At 34.9% G+C, this 27,623-nt stretch overlaps 1 protein-coding gene and 1 long non-coding RNA gene across 15 annotated transcripts; one reads left to right on the forward strand and one right to left on the reverse strand.

Moving 5' to 3' along the window:
* Positions 1–1,118: 1,118 nt before the first annotated feature.
* LOC143654065 (uncharacterized) lies at positions 1,119–2,618 on the reverse strand. The gene is made up of 3 exons (XR_013161657.1): positions 2,058–2,618; positions 1,857–1,949; positions 1,119–1,757 (listed from the first exon to the last, which is right to left on the reverse strand). It is a non-coding gene; the product is annotated as an uncharacterized LOC143654065 (long non-coding RNA).
* Positions 1,733–26,985, forward strand: ZNF518A (zinc finger protein 518A). 14 transcript variants are annotated; one of them, XM_077125580.1, is made up of 6 exons: positions 1,733–2,243; positions 4,262–4,346; positions 13,495–13,599; positions 19,535–19,631; positions 20,144–20,266; positions 20,417–26,985. In XM_077125580.1, exon 6 carries the CDS (start codon positions 20,546–20,548, stop codon positions 25,001–25,003), a length of 4,458 nt encoding a protein of 1,485 aa, XP_076981695.1. In that variant the 5' UTR covers positions 1,733–2,243; positions 4,262–4,346; positions 13,495–13,599; positions 19,535–19,631; positions 20,144–20,266; positions 20,417–20,545; the 3' UTR covers positions 25,004–26,985. The 14 variants fall into 14 exon arrangements, with proteins under 14 accessions (XP_076981695.1, XP_076981694.1, XP_076981700.1 ...); XM_077125579.1 differs by lacking the exon at positions 19,535–19,631; XM_077125585.1 differs by lacking the exon at positions 13,495–13,599.
* The last annotated feature ends 638 nt before the right edge of the window (positions 26,986–27,623 follow it).

Genomic DNA, 27,623 nt, shown 5'->3' on the forward strand with positions numbered 1-27,623 from the left:
TTGACCATCCTCTGGTGAACTGCTTTATGACACAGTGCCCATGATACCTGGAACAGCTGAAAGGGGTTTGTTATCAAGATGGAAACTTTGTCAAAATCATCATCATTTCTACCATTTGCATTACACTGTGGGTTCAATGGAGTTGATTAAGCTCTTCAATTTTAACAACCAAGTGCTATTTATGCATTGCATTACTCTGTGAGGCTGAGATTAAATGCCTTCAAGTAGTAAAAACATAGCAGTCAAGTCTTCAAATATTGAGTGTAGTACTGAGGAGTTCAACTGTTTAAAACTTTAATATAGATGCCATATCACTAATAACTATTCTCCTTAAGTACAAAATATTCCAGAATCCTTTTCTAAAATATAATTCAGTATTCTCATGTTTTATTTCTCTTTTAATCTTATTCTTTACTTCCTTTCTGTTTTACTGCCTTTTTCTTTGCTATCTTCAATTTTCAAAACCTAAAAGCAGGGCAAAAGAGTGGGTGAGGGCTGTGTAGTATTGGTGGTGGAGGAAGGGTAAGAAGCAAGGTTGAGGCAAAATGGTATTTTAATGTACTTAAACACACATACACTCCAATTCTTCCTTAACATATATGTAGGTTTCCAAGTTTTATAGTTGAATGTGTATGGATAAGGAAGAATGAAATGAGTAATATTATTATATACTCATGAATATATCTCTTTGTGGGATAAAAGGGTGACATCTCTTAATCTGAAAAACAAAACTACATCAAAACACAAAACAAGTAAACAAACTACCCTTTCTCCGTTCCCAATTATCATCCCTTTTTTTTTTCTATTTAAAAGGAGAAAAAAATCCTATCCTCTCTCCTCTGTGGGGTCTGTGCATGAATGCCTGGATTGCATGAAAATGAAGACCCCAAAGAGGGATGACATTTTATGCAGAATGAAATCTATTTTGTAAACATGCTCCTGATCCTAAAATAGAGTCCCTTTAGTCTTCTGGTTGTGTTTTATATAGGTATGTAAGTACAAGATATAAGAGCATGCCTAATGTGGATTTTCACTCACTGTCCTTTTCTAGGAGCACTTATGTAGTATAATAAAATAGACATAGTGATTAAACAAACTTCAAACACACAAAGTGAGGATGTACTTTTTATTAAACGGTGGAGAAAATTTTTGTGGATGGCTACAGATAGACATTTTCAAAAGTACACTCTAAGACAACAAGATATATTTATCATACTCATTTTTTAAATTTTGTTTTCCAATTATAAAAGCCATACACTTTTCTCAAGACAATATGGGACATAAAAGTAAAAATGTGGGTGGGGCACAGTGGCACATCAGGCAGAGTTCTCCCCTGCCATGCTGGAGACCTGGGTTCGAATCCCGGTGCCTGCCCTAGCAAAAAAATTCCCATTGTAGTTCCACTGATGTTATTTTGGCCTACTGCTCAGCTCCTGTGGTCTTATTACAGCAGCCACCATGCTTTTTGTTTTTATTTTACGAAGAAAATTTATGCAGAAATGAGGTCATTTAATATGTTGGATTTGAGAAATGCTCCAAAGGAGAGAAGAGGTGCCATACTGGAGTCTGGGGAAAGTCAACCATAATATTAACTGACCCTTTGTCCAGCTCTGTTGTGTGATGTGAGGACTCCCTTGATCAAGATGAGCATTCTCAAACCAACTATTACATATGTATCGGTTTGAAGTGCAACAAGTCTTCCGGAGCTGCTACTGGCAGCTTCCTTCATTAACCTGGGTTGCAACAGCTGCTAAAATCTGCGTGTCAGAAGCAAGGTATGGTGAGACGCTATTTGCGAGGGCGAAACAGTTTAAAAATCTCAGGATTGAGTCCATGGGGGCTTGGCGAAAGCATACCTTTCCTGCTCTTGGTTGTCTACTCTTAAGAACATAGAGTCGTTGTTTGTCAACCATTTCATTGCAAGTGGAATCTCTGCAGCTGTTGGTGAGCTAAGGGAAGAGAACAAAGTCACTGGAAAGAAGGGCGTGGGAAACCGCGCTTATTTGAGAAGATCAGCAGAAGGGCCTAGTCTCGCCAGGGTGAGTCGCGGACCCTACCGGCCTCCGTCGTCTTCCGCTTCTCTCAGGTACAGCACAGATCCCTCCGCCATAGCGTGCGCATCCGGTAACGCTGCGATCGGCTTTTCGGCGATACCCGGATGAAAATGTAATGGCCGCCATTAGGGACGCGGAGGCAATGGGGATCACGACAGGTATTTCCCGTGAGCACGGCCACCTAGACCGGTAAGGATGCTAGGGCTTCTACAGAACCAGACCGGAAGCAGAGAGCGAGCTTCTGGGGCATTAGGGTACCCACAAACAGGGAGAGCGATCCGCCTCTTGTGATAGGAAGCTCTTGTTAAATAGTCCCGGCCATGCAGCGCTTCCGCCTAACTTGCCGCAAAGTTTTTCTAGAGAAGTCGACCCTTTTACTTCAGGCTATTGCTGACCGTTACAATTGAGGCTCTGCTTCTCACTCCGGGCTTTCTTTGCGTCAGGGCTTTTGTGCTCTCCACTTTCTCACAGCCTAAGAGTTGGGACGGGAGCGCGGCGACAGTGTACTTCCGCGCTTCCGAGGGACAGCCTAGCCCCGGAGGAAGGGGCGGATCGGGCGCAGTGTCTGGGGCAAAGCGGGGCGCGCGGCACTCGAAGCACCCACTCGGCGGCGTCCGGTACTGACGGAGACAGCATGGGTACCCTTCAGATCGCCTCCTTCCAGCCATAGGTTCGCAGACCCATCGCGGCCCTACTCGACGGCGTCCCTACTGTGGGCCTAGCCTGTGGTCATTGGGGGGCATTTATTCTAGCTGAGACGCCTAGCTTCTTGGTACGCACCCTCTTGCAGAGTTGGCCAAATGAGCCTTTCCCTGCAGACCTCAACCACACCCAGTAGCAGATGGATTTCTTTGTAACTGGCTGTTCTCCTTGTAGAGTCCATTTTGAGTCTATTCTTAACATGGTGCCCTCACTGTCAGGTGGACAGCCTTTTCCTAGACGGGTGTAGTAATTAAAAGTATATAAGATGAGTGTATATACGGTGAAATGTAGCTTTTAAGTAGACCAATGAAACAGATGTAGTAGCTTTTGGGTTCAGAATACGAAAGTTAAGGTCCAGTTTTCTTTATGGGTTTAAATTTGGGAGCATTTCGTGTTTGTGAGCTATTTTAGTGAAAGCATTCGTTGGGTTTGTTATCCAAAGTCTAAAATGACTTAGAAAAGTGAAATAAGGCAATGTTTAAGAAATTCAGAAGAATGTTGGAACTTGTGAGTTACCACAATGATGAAATATGAAGATATCAGGATAGTTTCATTAATTTGAGCTCTTAGTATGTTGGGTCTAGTTTGATGTTGTTGAATTGCTTTTTCGACAGGATTTCGTGGTTTTTAAATCGTGCCTGATTTGAGTGGTTTTTATTTTTATTTTTTTAGCATGGGCAGGCACGGGGAATCTAACCCGGGTCTCCCGCGTGGCAGGCGAGAACTCTGCCTTGAGTATACTCTTAAGATTAGTGTCCTCGGGTTGAATAGATAGAAACCATTTAATTTAATTCAGTGAAATTCCCTAACATTTTAAGAATTTAAGTGCAGATCTACAGAAATGTATTCATTGTCTTCCAGCAAGGCTGTATTTTCTGAAATTTATAAAGAAAAGGTATTAACGTTTTCAGGGTATAAGAATTTTCATAGGGATAGCAGGCATGCTTGACAGTGTTTGGTTTTTGCCAGAATTCTGATAAATGAAATCAACCCTAGATCTGATCTTGCTCATATTCATTTCTTCAGTTACTTTTTTGGCAAAACAATAAGTAGAAGAAATTTGTATGGGTTATCTGATACCAGGTGTGTAAGCTATTGAGTATTTCAGTTCTGTAGCTGGGTATTGGCTTCACATGGCAAGCAATTTTTACAGGATGTTAGATGTCACAAATATTAAGAAGTAGCATTGTGGGGTTAGAATAACTGGCCTGAAATCACTCAGTTTCTAGCAAGACTTACTTTCCCTGTCTTGTAATAGATGAAGATACTGAATTATATTGAGTCTAAGCTCCCTTATAGATTTCGAATTTTGTCATTCTTTTAGATTTATGAGATGTAATCTCTGGTTATCAGTGATGTGTTATTTGTCTGAGTGTCAAGAGGGTTTTGTTTTAATTACTTTATGTACATGATTTGAATATGAAGTATAAGAGAATCGAGAATAAAAGCATTTTACTAACCTTTTTTTGCAGTCAAAGTTTTAAAATCTTGATCTTCATTTCCAGATGTCATCTCTTCTTTTGATCATACTTCCGACCGTGGCATTGTCCCAGCGTTAAATTGTGTGCCTTTTGTTCCTTGAAGGAAAAGGTATGGTAAAGGTTGAAGTACTGGAATTTTAATATTGGACTAAATAAAATAATGTAGTTACATTTATATGAGTTTTTATCAGTTATAGTTTTCTTTTTGGCTTAAATAAAATACTTATAGGTGAGTTTTAATTTTAAGGAAACAGTGAGGTAATTTTTCCTTTCATAATTTATTATTTAATATTTTGTTAGAAATTTAAAGATGATTTTAGCCATGTCTTCCTTCTCAATTTAAAGATGCCATCAAGGGCTTAGATGTTTTGAAGCTGTACAAACAGACAGAGAAATATGTTTGTGTTTTGGTCTGGTAAGCTCAAAATAGTGTATTTAAAGAATGATTGTCCAGTATGTATTTATATTATGACTGATGGGATCTACATTATGAGTTCGAAAAGGGTCTTGGGAATCACTGTAGAGTTATGACTAACTTCCTGGAGACAGTCTTCTAAATATCCTCGTTCCTGGTGTGAACAAAAAAGGAGGAGAAAAAAATGCCAAAAAATCAGTGTATTATAAGGAAAGCTTTAGAAACTCAATGGAAAATATTGTGCCACAAAAACATGGTATTTTTTCACAAATGAAGGAACACTGAGATGACAAAAAAAAATCTGTCTCCTACCAATTTTAATGAGTTCATCACATTTTGAAATCATTTTGACTTTCTGTAAAGCCAGTATTTATTTTCAGCTTGTACCATTTCTTCAAAGAGACCCAAGTGAAGTTCACCTAATTCTCTTAAGCTTAAGTCATATATCTTTGTTCTAGTATTCGACGTGTCTGTTTTGTGGTGGATAGATCATGGAATCTTTGAAATCTCTGTATTTTTGGATATCATATTATCATATAGTAATAGTAATTTCCCTTACTGCATGCAATAAGTATACCTGTAAGTATAACCCAAAATTAGAAATAAAATTATGGCAGTAATTATTAAAATAATTGAAGCAGACTTTAGCACCATACGTTATTACATTAGTCATCATAACCGTTTTCTTCTCCAAACTTCAGCAGCCATTGGCCTTCCTTTCAGCACCATTTTCTACAAAGGCACACATTTTTTATTTTCTGAGAAATGAATGTCTTAATTACAGTGAGTAAAGCAAAAAAAAAAAAAAAGAAAGAAAAAAACCGGAGTTGAGGTACTAGCTTATCATTTATGTTCATTTACCTGAGAACTTCTTAGTTAGCATTTTCTTGGCCTCTTCTCATATGAAATTGACCTGGCTATTGTGATGTTCCTGAATAGAGAAAGTAAATGCTGCATGCAAGAGTTTCCTAAACTATGTTTAATTCACACTACTCAAGGAAAGTTATAGGATGAAGAATGAAATCTTCAAAAGTAAATAAGAGGCTGCTATATCAGTAATTGAAAAGGATGTGATTCCATCTTAAAAGATTATGAGAGAAGTATAACTAAAAAGATAAAATTGTGATTAGTATGACTACATGAAACAGGCATCAGAATACTAGAACAAAGATATATGACTTAAGCTTAAGAGAATTAGGTGAACTTCACTTGGGTCTCTTTGAAGAAACGGTACAAGCTGAAAATAAATATTGGCTTTATAGAAAGTCAAAATGATTTCAAAATGTGATGAACTCATTAAAATTGGTAGGAGACAGATTTTTTTTTTGTCATCTCAGTGTTCCTTCATTTATGAAGAATAGTACTGACATTCTTTCCCACATGTATACAAAACCCATCTACGGTAGGAGAAAGTAAAGTCTACAGAGGTGAGAGATGGAGATAGACTAGAGTGCAGTTTTGGTCCCAGGAATCATGATATTTGGTACCTACGGCTTTTCTTTGGATTCTGTCACCTACCCTGGTATTCTCCTTTGGGCCTGTTTTAAAATTTTTATATACATTGGTTTGAATGGGATGGTAGCAGAAAGAATTCTGCATGTATAGCTCTTAGGAATTTAAGATCTACTTTCAGTTGGATTATTCACATTGTTCTACAATTTACCCCTTCTTCTCCTTTATAAAAGATGCCCATTTGTGCGTGATTTGCTTCTTCCTCTAGTCAGTCTACAAACATTCATTGAGTTTCTGCTATGTGCAAGTGTGTGCCACTGCCTGAATAGTCAAAGATATATACTAGACTGAGTGGATGGTGTGCATTTTCTGCTATAGTGCAGTTTTATATACTTAGGCTACACAAGTCAGTAGTCATGTGTTGAGAATAATCAGTTCTGTGCTTAACATTTTAGTAAAATATAAGAATGAGAGGAGGTCTTTGCCTTCACAGTACTTACAGTTTAGTTAAAGAATTGTACCAGAAGCAACACAAATTTCAAATAATGAATGCATAATTATATAGTTTGGATTCTAAGTTCACATTCTGATAGGGAGGGCTGACTTGGTTTAGGAAGGTTTCTTGGAGGAGGTATATCTGCAGATGGGTTTTACTTTCAAGTGGAGTTTTGATAGGCAAAGGGAATAGTTGAAGAAAAGGGTGGAGTTAGAAATGATTATGGACTGATTCACGATGGGGAGGAAATGGATTTGGTTGTCATAGTAAATGCTTTTTGGGAAGGAGCAATAGTGGGAAATAAGGCTGACTATTTTAAATGAATCCATGTATGAAACATTTGGGAAGCCAAGTAGAAATTTTGGTTCTTTTTACTGAGATGGAAGTTTCCTTGAGTAAAAGAATTATTTGTTTCAGTAGAATGATATTTTTGAGCTATTAAAATAAGTGGCATGAAATGACAGAAAATTATCTGTTGTAAGAAAAACTTAAAAAATGAAATGACATAGCAGTGTAAGGTAATTTATAATAAAATAGATGTCCTTTAAATGGATCTTCAGAAAGGGAGAGATTAGTAAGTATTGAGGAAGGATTCATGTTCCTTTGGGAAGTAGCATTAGACTAGAAGCCATAGAATAACTTGTTGTCAGGTCTAAAATCTAAACATATAATAGGCACATATGGTGTTATGGTACAATGTATGAAATTTTAAGAAACAGATCATTTTTAAGTTAGTTAAAGAACTATTTCAGAGCAGATGGAATGATAGAAAGTACCCCAATTTATTTTACAAATTTACCATCTAATACTAATACCCAAACTGTTGAAGATCACATTATAAAAGAAAAATCTGAATAAAATTTTGTCAGATCAAATGTAGCGCTTTATTAAAAGAATGATATGTAATCACTTTTTGTGTATGAAATGCAAAGATAATCATCTGCTGTTCATTTCTTCATGTAGCATATATAGGATATATATATTTTTAATAGCCAAAATTTGGTTGATATTGCAATTTTTACTGTTTCTTTCAACAAGGTACCAAGATCAGGAAGCATATTAGTTGAAGGCAGTCATCTGTTTTCTGTATAAAATAGATGCAACATTTTATTTGTATTGCCATACTCATTCTTGCCACACAGTGCTATTCTGATAGTGCCAGCCCCCATCATTTTTTTTCCCAATTATTTTTTTTGCAGATTTTGTTGAGATGTAGTCATTTATTTCATTCAAATTATATGATCAGTATCTCGCAATATCATTGCTTAATTTTGTAGTCATCGTCACACTCGTTTTTAGACCATTTTCATTACTCCAAACAGAAAATTATGCGATAGATACAAAAAAAGAAAACCCCAAACACCCCATATTCCTTTTCTCCCTTTTTTATCGATCCCTAATATTGGTGTGGTACACTAGTACTGTTGATGAAAGAATTTTAAGGTATTATTAATGTTACTATAGTACAGTGTTTGCAATAGGTACTTTCCCCACATATACCATTCAATCAGTAGTTATCACTAACTCTTTGTGCCAGTGTTGAACATTTGTACCAGTTCATGCAAGTACTTATTTAAATTTGTAGCTTTAATTGGTGACATAACTGACTCTAAGCAGCCCCTTTCAACCAAATTCACCTACAATACAGCACTATTCCTAATATTCCCACAAACAAGCTGCTGTAACCCCATTTCTATTTCCAAACATCTTGAGTTCAACCTCACTATACTTTCTGAACATACTAGGTTACCTCTTCACCTTCTCTGATTTCTGTCTTTTTTCTAGGTATCCTATATTCTACATTTTAAGTCTCTGAGTTTACATATCCTAGTTAGTTCATAATGGTGAACTCATACAATAATCTGTCCTTTTGTGTGACTTATTTCACTCAGCATTATGTCTTCAAATTTCATCCATTATTATTGCATACTTTAGAACCTCATCTTACTGCTGCATAATATTCTTTCACACATATATACCACATTTTGTTTATCCATTCATCTGTGGATGGACATTTGATTGTTTCCATCTTTTGGTAATTGTGAATAATATCCTTATGAACTTCGGTCTGCAAATGTCTGATCGTGTCCCTTCTTTCAGATCTTCTGCGTACATACTGAGTAGTGGAATTGCGGAGTCATATGGCAGATCATATTTAGTTTTCTGAGGATTTGCCATACTGTCTCCAAACAGTGGCTGTACCATTTTGCATTCCCACCAGCAGTGAATACCATCACTAACTTCCTAGAGTCAACCTTAGGCGGTTCACAGTTAATTGTTAAATCCACCAACAAAGAGATTACTTTTCTTATAGTATGAGTTTGTATAGAATGGGTCACATCATATAGCATGATTGTTTTTCTGAGTTTTATATTTGCCTTTAACTTTGTGGCTGGTTTTACAGTCCTCTCTGTAGTGGTTATCTGTACCTGTGTGTTGATATGAGGAGTGCAATGTTGAGTGATGCCTATATTGTTTTGATTGCTTCTCTATCTTTAGTGTCAACATTCACCAGTTTTTTACTGGCGTCAAATGTATTATTTAGAACTTGTTCAGGGAAGACTAAGTTGATTTACCAGAATTTCAAAATAGTGATGTTATCATGCCACTTCTTGATTGTATTTCGTACTGGTCTGGAGGCAAAGAGATTGCTTTTTCACAGCATCCAAATGTAAGTTATTTGCTTGTATTGTGATAAAGAAGTATGCCAATATAGAGATAATCACTGTTATCCAAAGGCAATATTATAAGAGGTACTGACACGGATAACCAGTAATCCCTGTGAATGGTTCGACATACATATTCTTTTTGACATTTGGTTGAGAGTTAGTGTAGGTTGTCCCTTTGTTTATTCATCCATCCTCTTTCCATCTTCTATATTTGAACAGAATAAATCCAAATCTGTTTACTGTTTGTTTCCTGGGTTTTTTTTTCTTTCATTTCCATTTAATATGTAGATATCTTCCATCTAGTAAATGTGATTTTACAATGTTGTTTTTAAAATTGAGTAATATTCCATAATTTGGTTACTGATGGACATTTAATTAAATTTTTAATTTTGTGATTTTATAAGCAATGCTTCAGTAGAATATACTTCTATAAATGAATCAGAAATTATGTACTTTTTTCCCCTAGGTTTTTGAAAAATATAATGCAAATTGTCCTTTATAAAGGTTGTGCCAGCTTATATTCCCATCATTAGTATTTCGTAGGGCATCTTCTTCCTCAAAATCTGATCAACCCTGGATATTAGAAATATGTAACATGTTTTGCAGTCTGTTTGGCAGAGTTGTTTTCTTATTTGGTTTCTTTGAATCCTAGTAAGGATGGGCATATTTTCACTTGTATTCCTCTTTGACTTTCTTGTTTGTCACCTTTGCCCATTTGTAATGTATTTTTATTTTTATTATTGTGTAATGTATTATATATATATATATATATATATATACACACACACACAGGCATATGGTTTAAGATGATATAATACAACAAATAGCTGAATAGAAGTTAAGAAACAGAAACCCCCTCCCCCTACTTCCCGATGTGCCCTCTCTAGTCATATTCCCCTCTTCCCTCCTCTCAGCCTATATAAAACTACCATTCTGACTGGTATTTTTAGGAATTCTTAAACATTATGTTCTTTAGTTTTGAAAATTTGAGTAGCAGACCTAAATCTAGCTACTCCCTTGGCTAGCAAGGAAATGGCAATAATGTAGATGAAATTTCAGAAGTTAAGGCAAATAAAAATTTTGGGCAAAAATCTGGCTTTAGCTTCTCCAGTAGTTTACCAGAGCCTGTTTGGAGGAAGTCGATGTGTTAAGACATGACTGCTAGGAACCTTAAGATCCGCTATAATCAGAAAATATGGCAGAAATGCAGTGTAGACTAGATACTGAATGACTGGCTGAGAGGGTAGGCTGCTCGTGTAATTTCTGTTTCTAAGCTCACCATGACCTCAGCTGATCCAGACTTGGGGCATAAAGGGGAAGGCAGAAACATCATCAATATGTATGTTAATCCAAGTCAAATACAGATAAGAATCTGGGCCAGGATCAGCTGGGGATTCTGTGCTCACTTTAAAATACTGGTACTTTCGATTCCCGGTGCCTGCCCATGCAAAAAAAAAAAAAAGAAAATTGGCACTACGTCAGTAAGGTTCTTGGTGCTAGAAATCCTTAACATACCTTTTGAGTTACACTGCTCCCATCAATGTGATTTGGTGCCCAGCTGTCATCCTGAAATTTCCCTTCACTGTCGTCTTAAGGATTCTTTACTTGTCTTCTGTTTTCTTATTGCCTATACCCCATGTCTTTCTCATTCTTGATTTACTCTCTCATTTTGGTGGAATACATCTAGCATTTGAGGAAGGGTGTATGGGAGGTAAATTTTTAAGACCTTACATGATTTCATTGTACTCTTGACTGATAGTTAAGTAAAGAATTCTTGGTTGAAAATACTGAATTTGTAAGTGTTACTCCTTTGTCTTCAGCCTTCCATTATTGCTGTTCAGAAGTCTGAAGCAATCTGATTTGTAATCCTTTGTTATGTTATCTGTTTTTTTTTTCTTTCTAGAAACTTTGGGATATATTTTTGCCTGCACTGTTTTCACTCTTACAATGATGTGCTTGGTGTGGGTCTGTTTGTTTGTTTTTTTTTTCACTATGCTGTGCACTTTGTGGACCTTTTTACTCTGGAAACTCATTTCTTACACTTGAAGAATTTTTATTTTTAATGATTTTATTCATTATTTCTTCCCTCTTTTTTTTCTGTGCTTTTTATCTGCAATTCCTTGTAGCAATTGTTAGGCCTCCGTATTTCTTCTCTTACCCTTTCTTTTCTATTTCTTTGTGTTTTCATTTTACTTTCAGAGAGATCACCTCACTTTTAACGTCAATCCTGCCTTTGCATTTTTGTGCTTTATCTGTTAAAAAGCTTTTTTTAAAAATTCTTTTAATATTACTTTTTTTAAAAGTAACATCCCTTCTTGTTTCTTATATCTTTGAGGAATCAATTAGTTTTTTAAATGCTTTGTTTTCATACATAGTTTCTGTTTCTGCAAGTTACTTTTTCCCCCCATTTATTAGTGTGGATGTTGTATTAATATTAGAGGATTTTCTTAGATGCCTGGTGATCCTTGGTGGTGTGTTCATAACCTAGGAGCTAATGGGGAAGGAAGCTCTGGGCAAATAGGAGGGCTTCTGACAAAACTTTGACCATTGCTCTGGGGAGCTCTGTATGTAGACATGGTCAGACTGCAGATTCTGGCTCAGTGCTTCTCAGACTGACTGGTGAAACCCCAGGATTTTTTTTTTTTACCCTAATCTGTTACAAACTGATACTTTTGTAAAATACAATAAAAATAAGTTAGTAGAAAAGTGAAATTTTAAAATGAAGATACATAAAACATAAGTCCGAATTTTTATTATTAGAGTGAACAGATACAAATTTAACCTTGTGAAATTACTATAGTAGTTTCTAAATGCTTACTCTCAATTTCTATATGTCTTGTCATAGACAGGTAATGGTTCATGGACCATCAGCAGATCATACTTTGAGTAGCTCTGTTTTAGTCTAGGAACCAACCTATAAAGGGAGAAAAAAAGGGGTGGGTGGATGTTTTTGTCTCAGAATTCAGAATTTGCATGTGTATATAGTTATTTAATCTTCCTGTTTTTGGTATGGTGCCCACTCTCAGCTATATGTGATGTCCCCTATTTCAAAGACTATGTTTTACCCTCTACAGAGAATAAATCTCCAGACTTCTGCTATGGTAGAACAGCAGTTACTTAGCATGATGGCATGGGGAAAGGAGACATAGCTTCTAATTAAAACTAATGCAGTTTTATCCAAGTTCTCTTTGTTTTAGCTTCCCTCCTCTCTTCTTTCCCCAATTTCAGAGTACTTGCTACTGCAATTCCTAGGCCTTTTGAAGATTCTGGGTTTAAAATGGGTTCTCAACTTTCCCTACTGTCCTCCTGGGATTCAGTTTTATTTTGTCTGCAAGGTCAGTTAATACTTATCTATCTGCTTTCCAACTTGCAGAATTTTGTTGCAGTTATCACCTTTACTTGTTTCACCATTGTTAATTTTTAGTTAAGTTGTGAGTAAACTATCTGAAATTAGTTGGTGTTGCTGATGAAAAACCTTTTTAGCTACCTTTTCCTCTCCACCTTTTTTTAATAGCATTTCACTTTTATCTTTTGAACTTAAAAATTTTACTAGGATTTGTTGTAGACAATAACTTACATTCTCCTCCCACTAACAGTGTTGCCTGGCATTTGGGGAGCTTTGATTTGGGAAATTCAATTCTGTTTTTTAGAACTCAGCAATGTTTTCTCTTTTATTTTCAAAATCATCACTTCCTCCCATTCCCCACACCCTTAACTTTGTTCTTTCTTTCATTGCAACATGCTCTTGTTTTTTTCAATACAGTATCTCGGGCTTCACTGAGATTGCTAATTATTACTTGATTTTTTTAATTAAAAAAATTATTTTAGGTTTTCTTCTTTTTCCGGTCTTAACTGTTTTGCACTGTGGTTTAGCTCTTTTTCACTGCTGCATGGGGAATATAGGGAAAGTTTCTCTTTGTGCTCAGATTGTTTTTTCTTATGTTAGCTATTATAGCCATTGATGTTTCTGCCTGCTTACCTTTATTGATTGCATTCTAAGTTGCATTCTTACTGAGTAAAATTCCTTTAGTTAGAAGGAGGAGAGGAAGTTGAGAGTCAGTGTAATTTTTTTTTTCTTGACATCTTAGGGATAATAGTTTACTTTTTTGGAGAAAGGATGGACTTCTTAAATAGAGGGAGTTTCATTTTTGTTTTAGGAAGCCGTGGGTGCAGGAATTTCATTTTTTGTTTAAGAATAATTTCTTCTTTATATCTCTCCTGACAGCTGGTGCTAGCAACCCACCCTGGCCTCAGGATCTCAGGCCCACTGAGCCTTATATCACTCAAAAAGCTTCACCTGGTCTTCTTGTCAGGCCCTCACTTTCTCAAGGTATGTCTAGGAGGATTGGAAGTGTGGAGACAGGAGTGGGCAGAATTGTATCACTTTCTTACTCAGGGTGTAATTGATATTCATTAACTTTTGGTTGAATGAATGTTATTACCTAGTGGACATTCCTCTTTAAAAGTGGTGGTTGGCAGTAGGTCAGCATTTGTTTTCACTCATCTCTTACTGGACAATTTCCTACCAAAATACCTTGAAGGATGTCCATGGTGTGTTTCTCTGTGTATTTTATGCATTGTATTCTTTGGTTTCAATGGGCAATTGGAAGAGGAAAGAAATCAAATGGCTTAATTTCCTATATTGATGCTGTTATTTAAAGGGCCAGTTATACTTTACAAGAGTACTATTTATTTTAAAACTTGGCGAAATGTTGGTCAAGGCTTGTGAAATAATACTTATATATAATACAGTAGTTTAAATTGCATTTTTAAAACCAATAATCCTTGTTGATGGGGTAAATTGCGATGGTAGTAAAAAAGCGCATTAGCTAATAAGTTGGAGGATTAAAATAATAATAAAATTTTTCTTTTTTTTAAATGTTATCCAAGTTGTTTATAACATTCAATACATTTTTTGCCCATAGGTGGCAACCCTAGTATAATTTTCTATCAGATGACATCTTTGATCACTACCACATGCTACAACTTGAACAAAGTTGAAGATAAAGAAAATATCTTTATCTTCAGCTATGAAGATAGAGATATTCAAATTAATATCCGGTTGATATTCAAATTAATCATTTAACAGTTATTAAACTAAGTAAAAGCTGAGTAGATACCTTAATAAGATAGTTCCTTTTGTCAGTGTTAATCTGAAATTTTTATTTCTGTTCAGCAAAAATATTAATAGCGAACCTTTTGAAGCTCCTATATATGAAGCTGAAGTTTGTGAGAGCTGACATGAGAATCTAGGAGTAGTACGGAGAAGGTGTCAAATGTGACATAGAGCAAAATAATGCTAATGGTGAAAGAGTTCAAGAATTATCTGCTAGGCTTCTTTTTTGTATAGTGGGGCTCACATTTCATTCTTTTCCATGTGAGTATTCCCTTATTGCAACGCCATTTTGAGTTTTTGTTTGTTTGTTTGGGAAGTACATGGGCAGGGAATTGAACCCCGGTCTCTCAACACGGCAGGCGAGAATTCTACCACTAAACTACCCTTGCACTCCCTCTACTAGGCCTTTTGATACTCAAAAACAAGGAAAGTATTTAATGGTCTTTTGTAATACTACTTTCAAGTTCCAAGTGAGCCTTTATTAGAGAAGGAAGCTGCCAGGGCTGTCTCTTGGGTTGTGTTTTATTTCATAATCCTTTTTACATGTTAGATTAACTTCATAGATGTTCACTTTCTTGCTTCTTCAGATATTCCTTACCCCGACTCTTGCCCTGGCTACTGAAAGCAAAGTAGACAGATGAGTGTGTGTGTGTGTGTGTGTTTAAATCAGCACATGTAATTCTTACACAGCACATCTTCAGCAAAGTACTTAATTAAAACCTGATTCTTAAATTTTAGAGGCTTCTTTATTGGGAATTACTGTCAGGTCCATTCTACTAAAAGTGCTCTACTTTGCTGGTCGTTCTTGAATCATCTTTGACTTCTTTTTGGCCTACCAATAGCAGTCAGAGATTCTTCTCAGTCTTTTTCTAGCACAGCTTCCTAGCAGTTGCAGTTATTTTTTTGTAGCTCTTCTTTTTTTAAGACCAAAAACCCTTCATAGGACCTTCACCTTGCATTGCCTTTTCTTGGAGCACTAAAATTTTATAACAAACATCACATGCTTGATTCACTGTTTCAAAGATGGCCCTATTAAAGAGGTAAGTGTGAATCTGTAGCTTAGTCAACTGTTAAGGGAGTGTGTCAGTTCAGTTAGTGACTTCTTTGATGAGAGGAATCAGCCATTGAAAATCTTTTGTAATTTTGTTAAAATACTGAAGCAGAGTAGTTGATAGAATGTTTTGTTTATATAGTTTGGTAAATTATCTTGGCTTTGAATCTTGCAAATCAAGATGCATTTAATTCTAGAATACCTTATAATATATTAGGAAAGAGTAAACCCACATCTAGATATAATATTGTTTGTAATTGTAAAAAATATTGTCTCTATCAAAAAGACATGACGGGTAGGTAAAGGCTACACTTCAAGATGGGGGAACTAACTAGCCCTCCAGCAGCTCTTGAATTATATTTTCAATGTGGCTTTATTAGTTTTTATGAGATTATAGTTAATTTCAGGATATGTATCTAGCTATCTTTCAGAAATAGTTACTGATGAATTGTATGTTCAAGTGTGTTAACTAGTAATTTCTATAATAGCAAAAAATTGGAAAAGATCTAAATTTCTGTTCTGTACTGTGAAATACTCAGCAGCCGTTGAAAAAAATGAGCTAAAGCTATTTTCATTGACATAGAAAAAAGTAAGATTGCAGAATTTTATGATTCGTATTCCATTAACATAAGAATAAACAAAAAGCCTGTATGTGTATTGATTTCTGTATTTGTTGTTGGCCAGAAGCTATTCCTTCTCCTGGTAATAGTGCTTTGATGTTTTCTGTGCGTATGTTCTCTTCCCCCCAACTCTCAGTTCATATCCTGCTGATGGCGTTGATGTACCACCTCTGGCTCCAGTCAGGCCTAGTCATTCAGAGAAGCACATCTCACTGGCTTCAGTAATTGTTGCAGTTTGGGCCAGAACTTGTCTTCATCTTTTAAGAGAAATGGGCATGCTGTTTTATTGGATGTGCACCTAGAAGGGTGTAAGCTGGAAACTACCAGCAGTCATCTTGAGCCATGTGGTTCTCAGTAATGAAGCCAAGAGACTGATTACATTGTTTATGTGACCAAATCTAGCCATACTAAGGACTAGTATACTGCCAGACTTTTCTAATGTAGTAAATCCTCTTTTGCTTAAATTGTATTGACTTGGGCTTTTAGTCACCTGCAGCCAGATTGTTCTAATCAATCCAGGGTGTACAGGTATGTTTAGAAATGTATAAATGTGGTCCGGGACATTTCACACCTAAGTGTCATTAATATTTATTTTGTTGGAGAGAAGTGGAGTTGAGAGACTGTCCAGAGGGCTTTTCCCTTTTTTATGTTGTTTGTATTTTCAAAAAATTTTTTCTTAAGCGTCTTAAGAAATAAATGAAAAACAAAATTGAGGAAGCCCGGAAAATAATACTACATCCCAGAGCCAGGTATAAATTATTTTCAGTTTTTCTTCCCCTTTTTACCATGCATTATTTTGAGTTACAAAATTTATTACATTGTTCATTTTAATTACTGATAAACTATAGGACGAAAGATATTTTTAGAGTACATTATTCTTGTGCATGGACTCTTCCCTCTGGCAATTCTAGTTTATTCATTGTACTCTGTGCACTTAAGTCACATTCCAGACTGCTTTTCTTCATACATTTTCTCACAAGTGGATGATCAAAGAAAACCATTAAGTAGTATCTCACTTAAAGTAATCTCTCCTTTTTAAAACTTTATGGGATACTTGTTGTCTAAGCCAGCCATATTTTCTAAAACAATGCTAATATATCGTTTGGCAAAGGAGTGTATACTGTTTCTTATATAAGCAATCCAGAAAATATAGTTTGCCCTAAAATTTTAAGCTTTTAGAGCATTTGGGTGGTTTACATGGGCAAGAGAATATTTGAAGTTGATACTGTCCCACAAAATCTGGGTCATGATATACATATATGCAGATATATATCTTATAATATTCCTATTTAAAACGTATTTATTTGGCTTTATGAGGGAAATGAGAAATCCATTTAAATGAACTTTCCAGATCACTTTATTTGAATATGTTTTGATGGAAAATTTGCTAAAATATATTAATTTCATGCCTACTTAAATAGAGTGTTCTCAGTATAAGTTTTTTGACATGACTTTTGGGAGCCTTTATGATTATTACTTGTTTTATAAAGTATTGCAGAAGTACTCTTAAAGACTATTAATGTACAAATGACTTTTGCTGTTAGGCTAAAGTTTTGTGCCCTGCACTGCCAGCCTTTTTAAAAGATATTTTTGCACTTCCCCTGCCAAAGGGATTCTTTTTTTCTTTATTTGCTGAGTACTGAAACCAAAGCAAATTCATTTAAATTGCATTAAAATAAGAGTTAATGCTACATGAGAATGCGCTGGGCTTCCCTGTGAGCAAAGGGCATGCGCTTTAATGCAGGATGAACTTTGTGGCATCTGTTTTGGCTATAGGCATCCTTCTTAATTATTTTCTGTTCCTTGGCTGTGTCCTGAAAAGGTGAGGTTGATAGTCAACTCTGAATAAGTACTATATTAATGTGTATGCCCTGCCTCCTCCTTTAGACTGTAAAATGCATTAGGATAACAACCATAAGGAATTTCCCCAAAGCACCCATCAGAAATGCGTTACAGACATAGTAGTTGTTTACCAGTAAGTCTTAGTTGATGGAGTTGTGATATTTTTCTGCTGAATATCAGACTTGAATGTGATATTTCATAAGAAATATATAATGTAAAGTTATAAAAAAATATTTTATTGAGAAATCTTCACACACTTGCAGTCCATACATGGTACACAATCAGTGGCTCACAGTATCGTTGTCACATAGTTGTATATTCATCACCATGATCATTTTTAGAACATTTGCTTCACTCCAGAAATAGAAATAAAAAGAAAGAAGAAACTCATACACCCCATACCTCTTGCCCTTCTCTCTCATTGACCACTAGTATTTCAATCTCATGTAGATGTTTTGAAAGAGAATGATGGTATTTAGAAAAACTTTCAAAATCTGTAATTTTATATCATTAACAAAATAGATTTTTGAATACACATATTACTGTAAGATACAATTTGTCTTTTGTAATGGAAACAGGTGGTAGAGTCTCCTCTTGATTATATATGGTAACACAAGAGCTTGGATATGGGTAATTCAGAATGATTACAATATGACATTCTGGTATTTGGAAAAGAACCATTACCAGGTGTGCTTTAAAAATTTCACATACTTGAGCCCCACCTCAGATTTTGGTATAGTAACAAGCTCCATAGGTGATTATGATTTTTTTTCATTGGTGGAAAATCATTCCCTAGAAAATTTTCTCTATTGATATGGTATATATACATTAGGAATCATTGAACTTTTTAAAATTGTATTTACTTTTAAAGAAAGTAGTACAGTAAAACAATTTAAAGTAAAAAATTTTTAATTTACTTTTAAAATATTTTTTTAAGGCGTGGAATATTAAAAAATTCAGTAAGCGGTTACCCTTCTAATTAATTCATCATTGGCTTAGTATTTTTATTATGTATATATGAAGAATGTGTTTCTTAGACCCAGATACACAAGGATTAATTTTGAGAAATATTAAAAGGACCTTTCAATATAAAATAATTTAAATAAGTATATTCTCTTAGTAAAGGATTTTTTTTTTTTTTTTAACATGGGCAGGCAACAGAAATGAACCCAGGTCTCCGGTATGGCAGGTGAGAATTCTGCCACTGAGCCATTGTTGCACTGCCCATAAAGGATTTTTTAAACAGTGAAATTCCTAGGTATTTAGGTTAATTGAAATTTAAAGTTGAGACATTTGAGATAAATGCCAGTGTTTTATGGATGAAACTTGATGCGATTTGCACTTTATTTTCCTTACCTTTATCTAATTTTACCTGTTATCAATAAACATATTTAAGAGCAGGAAAATAAGAAAATGTAATTCTTCTAATATACGTTTTGATATTTTTACTACTGAATGCTCAGTACCCAGATTCCAGTCGCAGCAATATATTGTCACATCTTACTGTTTTACTATCTTTTTATTCCTCTATAATTTGAATCCTAGTGTCTCATACATATTAATCTCATATAGTAATCTATGATTTCTATGGCAGCTTACATCTTTACATGTGTCTCTCATTTAATCCTCACAACAGCCATGTGAAAGTGGTAAGGGAAATACTAATTTTCCCTGTTTTACAAATGAAGAAGCTAAGTCACAGCAATGGAGAATTGTTAACAGAACAGAATCTAGTAAGTGCATAAATTAATGGAAGTGGAGAGTATTGGGTACATTTTAATCTGCCAAGGGCTTTTCTTGTGGCCAAACAGAAAACCAAACAGTCAGAAAGGCAGGGAACTACCCCAGGGAGATCTACTGTTCCTTTTAATTACTTTCTTTTTTTTATTTTTTCTTTTCTCATCAGTTAGCAGTAAAAACTTGCTGAGGGAGCAGATACTGTCTTTTTGTTGCGATTATTAGGTAAATGAAACTCTTGTTTTAAACGTAGTTTATCCTTGAGTGACTAGGAAAGTAGAAAATTTGGAGAAAAGTCTGATAGGATTCTTGGAAGGTAAGAGCTATGGGATCAACTAAACAGATGAGAAAGTTAATGATGCATGGGTAAACTATATGTGTGTAATTGGAACTTAAGTTTTTAGTCTACCTTTTTAAGATTTTTTAAAATCCTGTAAAAAATTGTACTATCAATTTATTGTAAGACTCTTACCGTTTGGGGGGCTTATTCAGCTGTTATTTTTTTTAGATGAGGAAACTGAGGTGTAGAGGAGTTGAAGCTTGCCAAAAGTCACAGAGCAGAGCTGGAATTAGAGCTTGCATTTCCTGACTCCCAGATTAGTGTTATTTTACTTCAATTTATTACTTCTTGGTAAGATGATCTTAAAATATTTAACAGGACTTTTGTATCTCTTATTTATATTTATGTATTTGAGTATTATTTGTACTTATGTCAGAATAAGCCCAAAGATATGAAATTCACTGATACTTTTGTGACAAAATTTCAATTCTTTAATTTCAGGTGAGTTTATGTGGGGAAAATCCTGGAATTTTGAAGATGTCTCAGCACATTATTGTTTCCTGTTTAAATTGCAAATAACTTCAAGAGTTTTATCAGGAAAAAAATTTGGATTTTTTTTTCCATTAAATCATGCCATCTGAACAGAAACAATTATTTTACAATAAAAAACAAACTACTTTAACAAAAGATTATGATTTGGAAAATGAGATATTTGATACTATCAGATCAATACCTAAGCCAAGGATTTCAGAAAGTAGTTTTCATCATAAACTAAAAAATGTGAAAATTGACTTACCGAAGATAAATATTCCAAATGACATTTTATTGAAACACGAAATTGACAAGTACAGAAAACTATTTCAGATTAAACCACAGACTGCAAGAAAATCTATTTCCATAAAGACTATAAGCTGTGGAGAGGAGTGCATGTTGCTCCATAAATCCGAGAGAGCTGAAGAAGAGGGTATAAAAATGTCTGCAAAAATACTCAATTTCAGTTGTTCACAATGCCAAGACAACACTCGATATAGCCCAAATGATTTACAGAAACACTTTCAGATGTGGCACCATGGTGAATTACCTTCATACCCTTGTGAAATGTGTAGTTTTTCAGCAAATGACTTCCAAGCATTTAAACAACACAGGCGCACCCATAGAAGCACGTTAGTAAAATGTGACATTTGTAACGATGAGAACGTATATACTTTATTGAACTTGACAAAGCATTTCATATCCACACATTGTGTTAATGGTAATTTTCAGTGTGAAAGGTGCAAATTCTCCACCAAGGATGTTGGCACATTTGTTCAACACATTCATAGACATGATGAAATTCATTATAAATGTGGTAAATGCCATCATGTATGTTTTACCAGAGGAGAACTTCAGAAGCACCTTCACGTTCATTCTAGTATATTTCCTTTTCCTTGTCAATATTGTAGCTATGGTGCCATCAGGAGAGAGTACCTTGTAAGACATGTTCTCACTTTGCACAAAGAACATTTATATGCAAAAGAAAAACTGGAAAAAGACAAATATGAGAAAAGGATGGCAAAGACTTCAACAGGACTTAAGTTAATATTGAAAAGATATAAGATAGGTACGTCAAGGAAGACATTCTGGAAACGTAAGAAAATTAATGGAAGTGACAGAAATACAGACAAAAATGCACAAGTGCTTAAAAAAATGAATAAAACACAGACTAAATATGAAGACCAGAGTTGTCTTGTTCAAGAACATTTGAATGAAGAAAAGGATGACGGAATACACTGTGGAAAGAGTAATGATAAACCCACTGAGTCAGAGTCAGAAAAGCCAACTCTTCTGTCCACTGGGCAGTGTAATAGAGCTGAAGAAGGATCAAATTCTACTTCAGGTTTCTTGAAGTCAGTTGTACAAGTACCTACAGTTATTATGGTGAAAAATAGCAAACTAACAATTCCTGCTAACTATAGTGCTAAGTTTATGCACTTAAAGATGGTGGATGGGAAACAACATCTTGTCATAAAATTGCTGCCTACTAATAAACCAAATTTATATTCATTGGATTCACAGTCAGATGCTACAAAAGACAGTACTGTCAATTTGCAGCCCCAGACTTTAGATGCCACAGCAGTAACAACTGAGTTAAGTGACACAGATTACATGAAAGCAGCTATTCCCTTTTCACCTTCACCTCCCAAGCTTTCTGGAAAGATACTGTCAGAAAAAGAAATGGTTTTGGTATCTCAAATGAGTAATAAGCTTCAGTCAGTGGATGATGAAAAAAGTGTATCTTCTTTACCAACAACATCAGAATTAATTATGACATCAGCAAATTTGACCACAAAAGTTGAAAATAGAGAAAATGTTGGTTTACAGGGAAATCGTATTACTCAGAGTCACCAGGTATCAGCTGCCACCATTAGAAGTCCAGATAAAGTCAACTATATTACCAAGCCAAATGCATATAGCAGTGGAGATATGCATAACTATTGCATTAACTATATCAACTCTGAGTTACCTGTTGAATCTTCTAACCAAACATCATTACCTTTTCATAATTATTCAAAAGTGAATAATTCTAATAAACGCCGTAGATTATCAGGAACAGCAGTGTTTGAAAATCTTCAAAAAGATTCTTCATCAAGCAAAACAATTATTCAGCAGCCAATAAGTGAATCAGTTTTATCCCTAGTGAGAAAGGAGAGCTCAAACCCAGATAGTCTGCTAGCATCTATTAGCCTTTTAAATACTAAAGATGGTACTTTTAAAACACAGGCAGAAATGGAAGAACAGTGTTCTTTAGAAAAAGTACAAAACAGTGATGGACAGAATTCGTACACTAATGAAAATCAAAATTTAGAGAGTGTGACTGAAAAATCTAAATGGGATGACATTTCTAGTGTTGATTCACCTATGATGCCTAGAATCACATCTGTTTTCTCTCTCCAAAGCCAACAGGCATCAGAATTTTTGCCACCTGAAGTAAACCAGTTACTTCAAGATGTATTAAAAACTAAATCTGATGTAAAACAAGACTCTGATAACACTCCAGATAAAGGCTTTCCACTTCATTGTGACCAGCCATTTCAGAAACATGAGGAAGAAGGCAAAATAGTTGCATCTTCAAAAGATCTGAAAGTGCAAAGCATCTTCCCGATTCCATCTGGCAGCATGGATATTAATGTGCCTACAAATGATACAAATTTAAAATGGGGTGGGAAAGAAAAACAAGTACCATCAATGTCACAAAATCTGAGAAATTCAGAGAAGACACCTAGAATTTCAGGTATTGGTACATTACTTAAAACTCAGTCGGATGCAATAATAACACAGCAACTTGTGAAAGACAAACTACGAGCCACTACGCAAAATTTAGGCTCTTTATATATGCAGACTACACTTCTAAATTCAGAACAAAAAAAGACTATATTTGTTCAGACTCCAAAAGGCTTTTTTGTACCATTGCAGATTGCTAATAAGACTGGATTACATGTTGTTTCAGGAAGACCACGTCCAGTAATTAATACACAAGGTGTATCCACTTCTCTTCTTTTAAACAAGAAACCTGGCATGATTTTAACATTTAATAATGGGAAACTTGAAGGTGTTTCCAGTGTTAAAAGTGAGAATGCTCAAGCTTGTGGTGAAACTATGATAAGGGAGCCTTGTGGAACACCCCTTTTAAAGGTCGAATCAAACAATAATTGTCTTACACCTGCACTTTGTTCCAGCATTGGCAGTTGTTTGAGCATGAAAAGTAGCTCAGAAAGTACTTTGCCGTTAAAAGTACCTTATATTATGAAAACATCAGCCAATTCTTCAGAGAAAGCTGTTCCTGCTCCTAATACACAATCTGAACATCAGGGCAGTAAGTTGAATGTCTTGGATTCAGTAAGACAGCAGAATGAGGCTTTGCCAAAAACCCCTCTTTATACTCTCTTGCCTGATGGCAAACAAGCTGTTTATTTTAAGTGTGTGATGCCAAATAAAACTGAAGTGCTTAAGCCTAAGTTAGTCCAAAATAGTACATATCATCAGAATATACAGCCAAAGAAACCTGAAGGAACACCACAAAAAATATTGCTAAAAATTTTAAACCCTGTTTTAAATGTGACTACTGCTAATAATTTTTCAGTAAGCAATTCTACATCCTCATTGCAAAAAGATGATATACCATCTAATCAGACTACAGGAGAGCGGAGAGAGTCAGAGTCTTCTCGAGATGCCTTACCCTTACTAGATGATTTGATGCCAGCAAATGAAATTGTGATAACTTCTGCATCATGCTCAGAAATTCCTGAAGAACCAGTGTGTAACACTGAACAAACAGAGACCAGAATATTAAGGTGTAAGACAAGTTGTGCACATGAGAGAAGCTTTGATAGAAAAAAGGCTTCCAAAAAAAAAATTTCAAGAATAAAATCTCATGTAAGAAGTAAAGATTCTGAAACCACCTTTGCATCTAGAAACAGAAACTGTAAACGAAAATGTAGGGACAATTACCAAGAACCTCCTAGGAAAAAAGCCACACTGCATAGAAAGTGTAAAGAAAAGGCTAAACCTGAAAATTTCCATCAAACATTTGGACTTTGCAGACCTAGATTTTCAAAAGATTCCGTTAGAACTTTGAGGCTTTTCCCTTTTAGTTCCAAACAGCTTGTGAAATGTCCTAGGAGAAACCAGCCAGTTGTAGTTTTAAATCATCCTGACGCAGATGCACCAGAAGTAATAAATGTAATGAAAACTATTGCTAAATTTAATGGACGTGTACTTAAGGTTTCATTGTCAAAAAGAACTGTTGATGCTTTACTGAAACCAGTTTGTTGTATCTCTTCTGAAACAATTTATGAAGAATTCTCCAAGAGGCATAAAACATTTAAACCTCTTAGTTTGGTGAAAGAAAGATTCGTGTTAAAGTTAACACTCAAAAAGACAAGCAAAAACAATTATCAGATTGTGAAAACTACCTCTGAAAATGTTCTGAAGGCTAGTAAGTTTAACTGTTGGTTTTGTGGTAGAGTGTTTGACAATCAGGATGTTTGGGCTGGTCATGGGCAGAGACATTTAATGGAAGCTACTCGGGATTGGAATATGTTGGAATAGTTGACCATATTTACCAACAAAAAGAAAAGTAAAATTGTCTTAGAAGAAAACAGTGGGTTGAATTACAATTATTCCGACATTTTCCATGTCAATATAGTACCTGAAAATCATTTTAAAAATAGGTTATAATTCAGTGGAAGAGCAAAAGTTTTATGGGTGATATTTGAAAATCTGACCACTGTGTGCATAAGTTTTGAAAGAAACTAGTCACAGCACGATGTACTTGATTTAATTTTCTTAGATGTATTTTCAGGAAGTTAGGGTTAAAGAAATTTTTGATGAAACAGCTTTGTTTTTCCAACTTTTATTAAAATTGTTTGACTCTTTAGTGGAGGGTGATGGCTGGCAGCCCCATTCCCTCTCTTCTTCCACCAGCCTTATTAATCTGGTAAGTATAGCTCCTCCGAAGATGGAAAGCTTACATCTTGGAAATGAAGGAGTTTTTCATTTTTTGTGCAGGTATACTGAAAGTTTGAATAAAAAATGTACTCTAAATCTGGTAAGTAACATTCTTTTGAATGTTATAGGCTTCTTTGAAATTACAATGCTAAAGAGTTTGGGGCAAGTAAATCTAAAGCAGATTTTTGTTAAGTAAATCTTTTTGTTCTTATTAAGGTGTGTCTCATGTCACAGATTGAAACATTTTCCCAAGATGATTTTCTTACTCTATCTAAATGGTTTCATCAAGCATTGCAGGAAGTCTACTAGAGGGAAGAATTATGTTTTCTTGGTTTTTCTTAACGTCCAATTGACAACGTTGAACATATTTCTGAATTTAACTATACTCAGTGATCCCCTTGCAAAAAACTATGCTTATCTGATTTAAGTTGTTCCTCTATAAACCAAATGGCCATTTTATCTTGGTTGCCATCCCTTTAAAAGAGAGTTGACACTGAAGCACTTCAAAGGGAATGGCTTTTCTCGAAAATTAAAAATTAAAGAAACAATGTTTTGAAGCAAAATTAGCAAAACAAATCAGGTTTTTGTCTATTAAACTATTAGTATCTGAACATGTCCAAATTGGAACAAATCATTTTTTATTAGCGACTTTTCAGTGTGACTGACAACCCACAGTAGATTATTTACTTATTGTTGACAGTCAAAAATGGAGAGTATTAACAGTGTACTTAGTGGCAGTGAACAAAACTTCAGGACAAATTCTTTGGGGACATACCCAACAGGGAACATTTTTAAATGGATGCTTTCATGACAATGAAAGGATTATAGGTTTCAATTTTCCACTTTGTAAGTTTGTATCAATTTTTTGTTGGATCAGTGGATAATGGAGTTCTTAAATTGCAAAATTGCATTCTATATGATTTGTGTTACATTGTTACCACAAGTGTTATATTTTCATTGAATTAAAACTTCAGGGCTTCTTTTCTGTATATAACACAGAATTTAAACTTGTACATATTTTTGTACCTTTCAGTTTCATATGTAAATTTTGCACAGAAGGTTTTGGCATAAAAAATTTTATTTTCTTTCAGTTCTGTGCATGCACTAATAAAACTGATTGTTTAATTTAAAAGGAATATATAAGACTTTACCCATGTTATTTTCTTGTTTTTATTTCAGAATAGGATTTTTTTGTAAATTCATTTTTCAGGGATTGAACACTATTGTTAGCAAGTGCCTAAAGATGTGAAACAGTTTACATATGTCAACTGTAACAGTAGGTCCCAAATGGGCCATTTCCCCAATAGTTTTATTTTCAGAAAAGCCATATGTAGATGCTTCAAGCGATCTTGCTATGCACATTATACTTGTACTGTTTTTGTGCAGTTTGTCTACTTTCTTAGTGAAATATCTTTTGTATAAAAACTGTTAAATTGTGTTTCTTAAATTGAACCTAAGAATGGAGTTGATTCGAAATATACAGTATATATTAATAATGTGTATGGTGTTTAAAGAATGGCAAGCATTGCTGATTTCTGTAACAAACTCTTTCTTCAATTAAACTTATCTCAAGATTGTGTTCATCCAGGCTTTTTTTTTTTTAATTTTACCAAGATCTAATGGGAATTTTATTTTAATGGAAAGTATTCAGATTTCAGGGTCTTTTTTTTTTTTTTTTATGCTAGTGAACTAAACATAATAAAGTGTGGAATTTTCTCCCCCCAAATCACAGGTGAAATTTTGTTCGCGAAGGGTGACATTTCCCATAATTTTCCTTCAACTATGCTTGCAAATTAAGCCATTAGAGAGGCTTGGGTACTTCAGTACCCTAACATCAAGAAAATTGAAATGCTCTGTTATAGATAGACATGCTTTATCTTCTGTTATGAATAGAGTGAGCAAAGAAGGAACAGTCTTGCTAGTATTTGAAGCACTATAAAAATACATTTCTTTATCAGAATAACAATACCAGTAAAGAAATCTAGTGTTGAAATACAAACTGACACCTCTTGCCTTAACATTTTAAAAGCCACTTAAAACAGCCCAGATATTCTTTTCTATTTTTGCTATCCTTGGTAATTCTGAAGGAGGCAAACCTGCATAGAGTTTATTTCCAGAGCAGATAAACAAATAAAACCTTACTTTCCTCCTGGCTGAAACTGAGCAAAAATAGCCCTTTAAAATGTATTCAGTAGCTTGAGGTTTTTATTACAAGAATAAT

This window comes from Tamandua tetradactyla, chromosome 13 (assembly GCF_023851605.1).
Source record: "Tamandua tetradactyla isolate mTamTet1 chromosome 13, mTamTet1.pri, whole genome shotgun sequence".
In the NCBI taxonomy this organism is placed as follows: domain Eukaryota; kingdom Metazoa; phylum Chordata; class Mammalia; order Pilosa; family Myrmecophagidae; genus Tamandua; species Tamandua tetradactyla.